General features: G+C 44.2%; 1 protein-coding gene across 3 annotated transcripts in view; it reads left to right on the forward strand.

Moving 5' to 3' along the window:
• Positions 1-12,382, forward strand: part of CYP39A1 (cytochrome P450 family 39 subfamily A member 1) — a 57,881-nt gene that overhangs the window by 40,339 nt on the left and 5,160 nt on the right. For all 3 annotated transcript variants that reach the window (XM_072944870.1, XM_006201935.4, XM_072944871.1), the window contains 2 exons: positions 801-896; positions 1,742-1,830. In XM_072944870.1, the coding sequence (XP_072800971.1) occupies positions 801-896; positions 1,742-1,830 (185 nt within the window). The remainder of the gene's footprint in view (positions 1-800; positions 897-1,741; positions 1,831-12,382) is intronic.

Here is a 12,382-nt window from a genome sequence, read left to right on the forward strand (position 1 = left end):
ACCTTGGTGAAGTTGGTCGCTCTCTGGCGATCTCACGCAGTGGGTGGGTGCTTTGTCCTCTGGTTCCTGAACAGGGTGATGCCAGGGTGATTTTGTGAGGTGGTTTTTAGTTCCTGGTTGTGGTTTGAAAACCTGTTACAACGTGAATGGAGAAGGACCACGCAGACATATGGTCTGGCATCAGCTTCACAACCACCGCGTCCTCAAACATGAAACCAACCCAATAAACACACAACACCTGCTTTGTCCTACATCTTTCTAACCAGTTGTCTTCATAGTCTTCCTGCCCTAACTAACAACTCCTGCTAGAGCAGAACAAACAAACAGAGTCTCCTGCTCCTTCCCTGACGCTCTGTCAGTGTCCCCAAGGACGGGACACCCCCCGCCCCTGTTCTCTGTGCCAGTGTGGCCGGTGTCCTGTCTCAGAGTTAGAGTCTTCTGTTCCCGAACCTGGAAATCCACTGTGGTTTCCATCCTCAGGAGCACTTGCTGCAAACCCCAATATCGAGCATCAAAAGCTGCCATAGAGTGGAATTAAAGCAGTTTCTAAAAATTTCACAATTACCTAATATTTTCCCCCCTTTCGCCCCATGTAACCACAGATAATGTACATGTAACTGATCAGCATTAATAATCAGTCATTGCCTATGTTGGAAAAGCTCCAGGGAGGAGGTTTTCTCACCATTGATTATACACATACGTCTTCTCTGTAGTATAGATGTAGCACTGTTTTTAATGATGCAAAATCTCTTTAAAGCAGATTTCAAAAAATGACTGCGAACCGATTTTTTCTGTCACAGAATTACACGGTGCCTCCTGGTGACCTGTTGATGTTGTCTCCGTTTTGGGTACATAGAAATCCAAAGTATTTTCCCGAACCGGAACTGTTCAAACCTGTAAGTTATCTCTTTCCATACACGCTGTCCTTGGGTTTTTCTCTTTCCACCCGGAGTATGGATTCATAAGTTAGCTAGGGCTGTCTCATTAAGTGGCCAGGTTTCTCTCGTACCTAAGGCTACAAAGCACAGATAAGATTTGCAATATAGATGCTATAACGTTGCCACATCAGGTAGAAAAAGTCTTTGGAATAAGCTTCACCAACTTTTTAAAGTAAATTTTTGTGGGAAACCAGCAGGACATGTGAAAGTAAATGTGCTTCGTTCTGATAGAAGGCTTACTTCATGTTCCTTAGGCATTTGGTTTCCATGGAGTCCAAAAAATAAAAATGAAGCAAATGAAAACTGTGTCCTACTGTTTCTTGGAATTAGGGAGTTACAGGGCTAAATAGAATCTTAAAAGGTCGTTTAGTCCATCCTCTGCCTTTAGGTAGAACTGTCGAAACTGGCATCCAGATGTATTCATTGTGCAAACCAAGCTTTCTCCAACAGGCAGGGCTGTCAGTGTCCTGTTACAAAATTTATTACCAAGGGCAATTTTGTGATGGAGCCCGAGGCCTTATTATAAATATTCTTCCTCTTCTGAGGTCCATTCTGTGGTTGATTTACATTATCACCTACTTTTGCCACTTAAGAAAATTCTTGTTAAACTTTCTTACTTATGAGTTCACGTTCCCAAAACATAATTGTGGCTGATATTAATAACAGGTTGGAAAAAATTACCAACAACCCTGCAACTTTATATGCAAGGATTAGCTGTCCAGGTCATTTTTAGCCTAGAGAAATAAAGTTAAGCTTATTTATATAAGGCTGATTTGGGGGAAAAAAATGCTTTCTTCCCACAGGAACGTTGGAAAAAGGCAACTTTAGAGAAGCGCGCTTTCTTGGACTGCTTCGTGGCGTTCGGGAGCGGGAAGTACCAATGTCCTGGAAGGTCAGTGAGGCAGCTGGGCCCCGTTTATCCAGAAGGTCCACAGAAAGATGAGGGCTCAGAGGGGGAGAGCTTAGGCTGAATCCCTCCAAACAGCAGGGGATCGAGGAGTCCACGCTCTGTGCGGGTGGCCTGTCGTGGTGTGCGATGTCTCTGGGGGGATGTCTAAAGTGGCTTCTGATAGGAGACCTCCTGAGAAGACAATGTCACAGTTGCAGCGGCCACATGAAAGCCAGGTCTGTGTTTCAAATGCTCAGCTTTGATGTAAGTGTAATGTGAAGTGGTTTTTTTTGAATGCGACCTGTTTTAAGGATAAAGACAGAAGTATAATATTTCTTTACAGCAATGTTAGCACAGACGTTTGCTGGGGTCATGGAACATCTTTATCTTGCAGCATCGCAGCAGCATGCTGAGTGGTGTTTGTTTATTGAGTTTGTTTTGGGTCTATAAAAACTTGCGTTTGACATCTTTTAGAGTTAAATTAATCTAGCAGCCAGGACTCCTCTTCAGTGTGATGCCCTGTTCTAGTGCAAATTATTTACTGTTTATTTATTCAAGAAGAAACTTGTTTGAACATCTCAGGCGTGCCAGGCCCTCTGCTAAGCATTAGGAACAGAGCACTGGGCCTCATAAAACTTACACACAACATTAAAGAAACCCCATTTCCTCACTGGTGATGGTTCTGTTGGAGAAATGTTGGTACCTGCTTGTAACAAAGTCTTACTTGGTGAACATACAAATCCTAAGTTCTATATTGGAAAAACTGTAGTTTCTAAAGTCCGTCATCTTCGTTGTTTGAACGGTGACACCATTCTGTATTTGCAATAATGACTTACTCCACAGTGTCCGTTCTACCCCTCTTTTGTTTCATGTTTTATAATATCAATTTGCTTTTCATAATTGATACATCCCCCAACGTGGTTTTAATTAATCTTAGCCCACCATGGAAGTTCTATCTTCCCTCTGAGAAGTTGTTCTAGAAGCCACAAGGGGAAGCAAAATGGTGCCTGGTGTTTCCCTGGGGCTGGTTATTTGTCCTGGGGTAGGTTCTTGTCCGACACTGGCCAATCAGATGAAGAGGAGAGACGTTTTTCCTCCACGGTCAGGTTAGGTCGCTGGAAGTAAACAAGCAAGCAGGTGCCAGCAGCAAGGCCAAACGGAGCAAGCTCCAGCGTGGTGTGGAGGCTGCGGCCAGCGGAGTAGGGGCAGGGAAGGGGCCCGGTCCGTGAGATGTCACGTGCCACTGAATCATCAGTTTTGAGGAGCTGCCCTACTCCCTGTTATGTTAGATAATAAATGTTCTTTACTTTTAGAAGTGATATGTATTATATATAATGTGTAGGTGATAAGTGCTTATTTTTTTTAAGGCAGTTTGAGTTGGAGGTCTCATCAGTCAGATCTGAAAGCTGACACACCCACCAAAAAACTCCTGAGTTGATACTTAAGGGAATAGTCTATCAAACAAAAACCAGCAAAGACTACAAAACCCATCCCGCTCACCCGTCTTCTCATGTCATTCTTACTTTAGAAAAGCAGTTCTTAAATCCGTAACACATTTATTATTTTTATCACCTGCTGATATCAATGTTCTAAGAGCAGCTCTTCTAAAAACCTTCGAGATTACCTGTCAGGTCCCTTTTCATATATTCCCAGTTGCAACTAAAGAGTTCATTATAAGCATCTTTGGAATGGGGCTAGAAGTATTTTGAACCAAGAACTGAAATGTTTTGCAGAGAGGCGTGTAGTGTGGGCCAACGGTCGAGGACTAACTGATGACTCTGGCTTCTTAGAGGGGCTGTTATGACACGACTGCAGTGGCCTTCGAGGCTGGTGGACATTGGCTTGAGTTCGGCAGTAATGGGTACAGCAGAGGGGACCGTGGCATTTCAGCTCAATCAGCAGTCCATTATTGATAAAGAAACTACATGTCTCAAGGTGCTGAGCTCTTACTGCATGTCAGGCAGTGTCCTGGGTAGCGCAGAAGCTTCAGACAAGAGTGAGACGCTCTCAGCCCTCAGATGCTATCTTGGAGAAGCCAGGGACGGTCCCGAGTTTGTAAATAACTGCAAGGAACCCAGGATGAGAGGTGGCCGAGCACCACACGGCGGAGATTCCAGAGACAGGATGTCTGTGGTCGGGGTGATCTTAGGTTTTCTGTGGAGAGTGATCTTTGAAGAGTTGGACGAATTTGCAGATTGAGAAAACTGGGCAAAGGATTGTTAAGTACAGCGGTCCACAGGTTAGGGCTTACGGTTTCACTGACACTAGGGCCAGATTACAAGTAGTGGCAGGAGGAAAGACTGAAAAGTTACATCAGCCCAACCAGAAAGGCCCCTGTATGCCTTGGTCCACAGCTCACGAGGCACTCGTGAAATGTTAAAAAGTTTTGGGTAGGATGGGCTAGGGTGGGGCATGTCTTAGGTTATACAGTTGTGCTAAAGCTCACGAGAGAGACGTGGAGTGGTGGAATCTACCCGATTTGGAAAATGCTTAGAAATGGTGGTCAGTTGAGAGGAAGGATTTGAAGACCGTGGCTTTGAATCTAGGTGTCTGGAAGAGGTGTTAGAAGTAGGGAGATGAGGAGCAGGAGCAACCTGGGGGACAAGATGTTAAGTTTTCCTCTGAAAATCTTTGAGTCTGAGATGTGGCAAGATATATGTCATGTAACCATAATTATAGCTCAAATATGCGTGTTGGATAAATATGACATAATTTTTTTAAAACCTCCTTAGTTTAGTTTTCTTTTAAGTTTCTGTTTTTGATAGTCCATATTTTTCCTGTTACTTATTTTAAAGAGCCAACCCATGAAACATTAAAAAAAAAAAAAAACCAGACCAAACAGAAAATTGTTCCAGAAAGCAAATGACTTCATTTGGACAGTGTATACTGAGATAAATCTTTGCACCAGAACTTTAATCCCGCAGACCCTTAGTATAATCCCCAGAAAAATCGCACCCATTCTGAGTTTGTATGCCGTGAGCCAATTTATTTTCTCATGTACCAAATACTCAGTGAGTCAGAGAAAGCTGCCTGCAAAGTAGCTGACCATCAATGTTCGTCAAGAAAACAGTCTTGGGGCCTGGCAGCTGTCACCCCTTGGAGTTCAGGCCACCGAGAGCCCCTCTCACAAGTGAACACAGAAGGTTTTGCTGAATTTACCAAATAAGTACTCAGTGCTCCATCAGCTGCCAACCAGAAAGCAGAATGGAAGGACTGGAATTCCTCCTCTGAACGATGGGTGTTTGAAAAATATATTTGGAAGAGGAACGCCTCGCTAGGCACTTCTCTGTAGCCGGGAAGCTCCTGGGTACACACAAGAAGGGGGCTCTTCCCAGTAAATCTAGGGCTGGAGAAGTACAGTGGTTTTGCAGAAAGACAAACAGGAGAGAGCGGCAGGAACTACTGGAATCGTCAGCCATGGCAGCACGCAAAATGAAGGGTCTTATTAGAGTGGACGTGCCCCTCTTAAACGGTGAATGCAGATGGAGGAACAGGACAGGAGGGGGTTTCCAGCGCTGAGCAGGTGTCTCTCAGACAAGGATGTGCTTGCGATACCCACCCCCTGGAATGTGCATCAAAGCCAACAGCCCTGATTCTCCCATCTCTGCCAGAGGATCCTGGCTGGCTGTGTCACTGGGCTAACCGATATGGGTTAAATTCCAGTATAAAACAATAGCCCTGATCTTTGGCAAGAGTACCGCCCCCCCCCCGACAAAGGCATGTTTGGATAAGAAGAGGGTGTAATAAGAGGAAGGCTGCAGTCCTTGAGAAATGGGAATGAAGCACGGATTCCTCGGGAGTGGAAACTGTGGTTTCTGCTTTTTTGGGTGTGCTTGGTTTCGTCACGTAGCCTAGGGCAGTACTCGGTCGACCACAAAGGCATGGACTTGTCTTGAATCACTAATGAAAATCACATCGCTGTTGGAAAATTAATTCAAGCATAGGTCCAGCTGATGGTAGGTTAGTAGTATTCAACCTAACAAAGATCTCTTGAGCACCTAGTATTGATATGATTATCCTTTCATTCAATAAATATGTATCAGGTGGATGCTGTCTGTCAGGGTAGAGTTCTAGGAGTGACCTTGGAAAACCAAATAATGGATGAAGTACCTTCCCTCAAGGAGCTATAGTCTAACTCAAGACACCTTGTTAGACACCGGGGAACCCCAAAGACTCATAGCCTTCCGGAATTGCTTCTGATGGAGCTGGAGAGATGTGACGTAGCAGCATGAAAGACAAGCCCTACTTCACAGCGTAAGATGGCACTTGAGAAATGCCAGGTGACCCATGTACATCATAGGAATTCAGAGGAGGGGACATTAGAGAAGGCTTAATGGACTAGATGAGAACAATCAATAAACAGCACAGAAGAAAACATCCCTTTTTGAATGGCAGTGGTATCAAATGTTGAAGTGAGAAAAAAATTCAGTGCTCATAGGAATGTCATGGACCTATATGTCCATTGATAGCAAGGCAGCTCTATATTGGGGGTTTGTGAAGCTCTGAGTTACAGTTGTTCCCTTTATGTTTATATTAAAGATCATGTAATTTTAATAACTGTGCCTTATTCAGTAAAATATCTTGGTGCAATCTTGTGTTTGAGAAGGGCTGTAACTAGCTTTCCCCTTTTATACTTAGAAATAGCCACTGGCTTCAGAGGAGCACGCACACTCAGGTTCCCGTGGATTCATGAGAAGTTGCAGTTGAGTTTATTCTGAGGAATGTGTTACATAAACACGCGCATCCCCTCAACTCTGGTTGATCAATAGAACTGAAGGGACTGGATTTGCTTATATAACCATTTCCTAACAGGCTCACTATGACACGCACACATCCTGGAGGGCAGATGCAGAGGGGCGAGGGTGGGAGGGGTGGATGTGGTAAACTTGAGGATTGAAAGAGGCTGCCAGATCCTTTATTAACTTCTAGCCATGCTTCCCTCTTCTTTCTGCTTTCCTGAGGGCCAGTGACTCACTCAAAGGAGCACAGAAGCCATGGACGAAATTGCAGTCATTACTTCCCCGGCCATTTCATTCTGACACTTCATTATGAGGCTAAGATTTAAGTTTGTCAAGAACAGAAGCAGCAATTCAAGAGTGATTTTTTTGGATACTTAGGCCAAAGTGCATCTAAAATAAAACGTGTTCCTCTGTGCTCCAAAAATTCCAGAGAAGACCTTCTTTTCCTTTGATTTACAAAATAGATGGCTGGCCCTGCTGTGGCGCACAGAGTGCCCGCGAAGAATTTCTATCTGTGCAGGAAACAAAGGGCGCTTTGGGCTGGGAGTCTCCCCACTGCTTTTTTTTTGTTTTTCATGGGTTTTCTCCCCTCATTGAACTAAGTTATTGCTTTTTAATCAGTTTGGTCTGTCTGTTGTTCTGAAAGTTTTAGTTCCTAGGAAAAGAGGAATTAAAACTGGGCTATATCACAGTATTGCCTGTCGGTTATCATCCCCCCCATCACCCGGTGTCTTCTCCTTTGCTAACAACCCTCATGTTCATCTGGAGACCCCTGGGATGGCGAAGTGCTGATTCCACCCCCCTCTCTGTAGGAGAGGAGGTCCTGTGTGGTCCCTGAGCCAGTCCTCATGTACCATCCCCATGCTCCTTCCTCCCTTCCCATGCAGATTGATTTCAGTGTTGGCTTGTGTTTTAAGCAGTACAGTTGACTACCAAGTGAAAGTTTCTGTTGAGACCTCTGGGTCCGAAATGATCAGTCCCTGTAGGATGTGAATAAAGAAGCACTTGGGCCCAGAAACCGTCAGCAGGTATTTTGAGACGATAAACCGTTGAGCAGAGCCGCAGAGGCGAACTGGCTTCTTGGTACCGTCACTGAGCGGTCGGAGTGATCTCTGCCCGAGGCTCTGGGATTTTTAGGCATATGAGGCAATACATTCCCTTCAGTACAGAAACCAGTGGATTTTCTGACACGTGCAACCAAAAGCATCCTAAGTAATCTCTAATTTCCTTCAAAGCCAAAGTTTCCTTTCAAGATTTGTCGAACTCCATGAAAAATAGTGTATTAACATATTGTAACCACATCAGTGAATAGCTTTCTAAATAACGTGTGCTTTGTAAAGGGGTTGAGTTTCATTTACTCTGGGTATATCACAAAAGAAAACGAAAACAAACGTCACTTCTTAAATCTTTCCTGAAGGCCGGAAATTTAAGATCCACTACGAGATCGTTTCTGTTTGGTGAGGAGTTCATCTTAGTGAAGCCAGTGGTATTCCTCTGCCCTTTTCTTGAATAAGAAGGTTTAGAAAGAGGTACCCGATTGCTAGCTCACAGCTCATACATGCAGGAGTCTTTCTTCTGGGAGGATCACCATTAAAATAATACTGGTTCCAGCTCTGAAAACCAGTGCCCTCAGAGGCGACTCCCGCTAGAATCCAGTTCTCATCTTCCCAGTGAGACAGAAAACAGTATCTCAAGACAAGAAGCCCCCAGTACCTCCAGATCTTTCCCCTTCACTTTGTCTTTACCTTTCTCTCCTTTTCCCCCCTTCTTCTAAATATCTCATCCTCTTTTCTTCTGTTTTTCATGCGTTTTCTTTCTTTCTTTCTCTTCCAGTCTACCCTGATCATCTTCTTCTCTTCCCATTTTATTCTGGATTTGTTTCCCTTATTTAATATCATCATCCACCTGCTCACCCTACCGGATTTTGCCCGCACCATCACTCCCAATCAAAAGTTTGGTACCCCAGCCATAATGTTTCCTGCACAGCTGAGGTATTCTTGGTAATTTTAATTTTGTGTGCTAAAACCAAAAGGTTTGATAAACTACATCTTTTGCCATTTTTTTCCCTTTCTGCTTTATCAAGTTCCTCTAGATCAGTGATTCAAAACTACGACCGCCAGACCACAAGTAGTAACGTTACATGGAAACTCGTACAAAACGCCAGTCTAGGGGCCCTTCCCCAGACCTACTGAGTCAGAAACTCTGGGAGCGGGCCCAGTGATCTCTGAACAAGCCCTCCATGCTCTAGATGGTTTTGCCTCCTGTCACCAGATTGTCTTTCTTTTCCTATAAGATTTCTTAAGGGGCTGAGGTAGTGGGACAGGTCCTTCGCCTTTAACTTAAACAGCCACGCTTCAATGAAGGATGCCTGGGGAAGTATGTCTGTGTGCCGCCTTCTCTGGATTCCAGGGCGAGATCATTCTATTTTCATAAGCTGCAGCTGGTGGTGACTTGGAATATACTTCAGAGCCCCTGCTCCTGGCAGCAGCGGCATTTTGCAGCCCATGTTGGTGCTGCCCGCGATGACTTCTAGTAGGAGAGGAGAGAGAGAGATGTTCCTTTAAAAAGTGAAGGAGGGATTCAGTCTCAAAATCAAGGCATCTAAAACTAAAATCGTTACTTACCCCAAGTCCTAGCGTCCCTGTGTTACTCTCTGCTTCTCTTCCCTGTATCACTGATCTCCTAGACACCTGGCTTTAAGTCACCCTGTTTTTTTTTAAATTGAAGTATAGTTGGTTTACAATGTTGTGTTAGTTTCTGGTGTACAGCATGGTGATTCAGTTATATATATATATATATATATATATTATATATATATATACACACACACACACACATGCATGTATATATATATTCTTTTTTATTATAGGTTATTACAAGACATTGAATGTAGTTCCCTGTGCTGTGTATTAGGACCTTGTTGTTTATCTATTTTATCAAGAGTTACTCTTTATCTCTCCCGAGTTTTGGTCTGTTGTGTGCACTCCCACCTCCTAAACCGGGTCATCATGACCTCCCCTTTCCCCCCAGGCACTTTTATCTCTACTATCAACCCATCTTACTGACCATGTGCAGATGAATTGTCCTTGAACAACTGTCTCTAACTGATACTTTCTTGTTAAGACTCTGGCACTACTGCCTGCAGGCCAAACTCGTCAGCCTGGAACTCCAGACTCTCCAAAATCTGACACAAATACATCTTTCTGAACATCTGACCGCGCCCTCCCGAGAGGGTCTGCCGGCTGTCCTCTGACCACCATGTCCATGCTGCGTCCGTCCCTCCCCTCTCTCTTGCTCTCGGCTGGGTCTGGAATGCCCTCAGCAACACGTCTCCTTATCTGAAGTCTGTTCCTCCATCAGGGTCTGGCTCAGGTGTCACCCCCGCGTAGAGCTGATCACTCCAGGTCACTGTGTTCGCTCCAGACTCCTCATCTCCATCGCCCTTTTGTTTCCACCATTATCTTATGTCCTTACCTTTCCCACCTCTTCACGTGCTTTACCATCAGCGGGAGGTAAAGTCCAGGTTTTGTTGGACTTTGTATTCTCAGCATCCGTGTGGCACTCCTTGAACGTTTATTTATAAATGGGAAAAACATGCAAGTACTCAGAATTTAAGGAATATTCAACATGTTTGTGTTTCAGTGAGCTTTATTTGTAGACACATAATGTTGCTCTTGTAAGTGTAAAAAAATAAATCTGTCGTAAATAATATGCCTCATTATTTTCACTGTTTCGACATTAGAAGTATTAAGGAAACATTCCTAACACGAACACAGCTCAGCCTGCTTCTGAGGAGCTTCTGTAAAAGTGCAGATGCATGAGGCTCGTTTTCTTTGTACAGTCAGCTTTTAGTGTCACAGATGTGTGCACGTCTGTCCCTGGCATTTTAGACATCGAACAAAATTCAGTAACATGGTAAATAAAGGCTTGAAACCACAATTTTTTTTTACCATTGCAAAAAAAAATTAACTTTATTTAGTGAATAATTGAAGTTATTCTGCTAGAATATCCAAATATTTGAATTTGGAGAATATAAGAGCTATTATTTTTGTGCATAAAATATTTATTTTCCCATGGTCCAGGAGAAAAATATTTCAGTTGAACATGTCCCAGAAAATCCCCTTTTCCTGTTTACTCCCCTACGTAGGGCTGTGCTTGTCTCCTCTGCAGAACAGCCCCAGGACAATCATCCTCCTTTGGTTTTAGCCTCAGCAGTTCCCGTCCCAGAGGAGCTGGTTTCACTCCATGATCCCTCTCTCTCCCTCCATCAGCGCACTTCTCAAAGTCTGAGTATGGGGTAACCTTGGGGACTTTCCGCAGTACCACCCATGGTTTTCCCTGGGGCCTCAGCTTTTCAAATAGCCCGTGATGGACACACCGTGTCCAGTTCCCTTCAGATATATTCAGATGTTTTTTTCTTTAGATTCTCTATGAAATGGTTGACTGCCGTTTCCACATCTCTCCCTAGTTTTAGGGTTTACAACGGCATGTAGGTAGTTGCTTAGAAAAACAAATTCTCAAAACTTGCTGTTAAGCTTGTTAGAGTGTGTCCAGAGTAGCATTTAATTTACGATAATACAATCCCACTAAGGCAGCACTCTTTTCAAGGACTCTACGCAGTGGTCTGTGTGTTGGAAGCTCTTCCCACTCTTGCTTGTGGGAACAGACTTCCATGTCTCGGGTGAGCCCTGGGCACCATTCTGCTCATTGCTCGGTAGCTTTTTTTTCATCTTTCTTCTTTGTCTCAATAGTTTTCTCTCATTCCTGCAGAGATCGGTACTTGGCCAGATACTCAGTGAGACCCCTGAGCAGCTCTCTCTCTCTCTCTGCTCCTCTTCCCTGCAAATCCTAGGCTATTTAACTTGCCTGAACACTGATTGCTGTCTCCCTAATTTAGTGAGACTGTCAGGTCTGTGCGGGGGTTCCTCTCCTTGCACAGTGGCCTGGAAACCATCACGGGCAGAAAGCTGGGGCAGCGGGAGGTCTCAGCCCACTTCTTTCCTTTCTCTTGGGGATTTTCATCCGATAACTGTGCATCTTGCCCAGTTTTGGAGTTACTTAGGACAGAAGAATAACATGAACTTCTGTTACTCTATCATGGACATTCTCATTTGTTAGAAGTTTGACAAAAACTTAGTCGTGAGAAATTCTGAACCTGCAAATTAACAATTTTTTTTTTTTGGAATTGCTGCTTAATTTAAGCTGAATCAGTAAACGTTGGGTTGTTCTATTTCATAGACCTTGACGCGCTCAAGGGATGGGATCAATTATCTTTAGCATTTACAGGCATGTAGGGTTAAATTTACATCACAAATGATTAACTGAAATAAAGTAGGTTGTAGGAATAAGGTTGTTAGTTGAGGGATATTAAAAGTGCCATAGGAACAGAGAAAAGGATGGAAAAGAAAGGAAATTGAATCTGCCTTATGGAAGCCATCACCTTCCAACATCTATTCATTTACTCAGTCAACATTATTAGGCACCAGAGGAGCACTGTGCGCTATGCTAGGGCCCACCGGTATGATCCCGGAGAGAGATGGCCAGCAAGCAATCACAGTTCACTGCCATAGATGCTGTGGCTGAAAAGTGCACAGAGAGCCACAGGATGGAGAGGAAGGGCACCTCAGCCCAGAAGCAAGCAGGAGATCGGGGACTGCCTCCAGAGGAGACTGAGCCTCGGGGGAAAGGAAGGGCTTGCAGCAGAGGGCGTCACCACTCAGGGAATGTCAAGTGTACAGTGTGGCAAGAGCATGGGTTTCAAGGAGGAGCTATGGGGGAGAGGAGGCTGGAGAGATGGGTAGGGGGCAGGTCTTCAA

The sequence above is a fragment of the Vicugna pacos genome, chromosome 20 (assembly GCF_048564905.1).
Source record: "Vicugna pacos chromosome 20, VicPac4, whole genome shotgun sequence".
NCBI lineage: Eukaryota > Metazoa > Chordata > Mammalia > Artiodactyla > Camelidae > Vicugna > Vicugna pacos.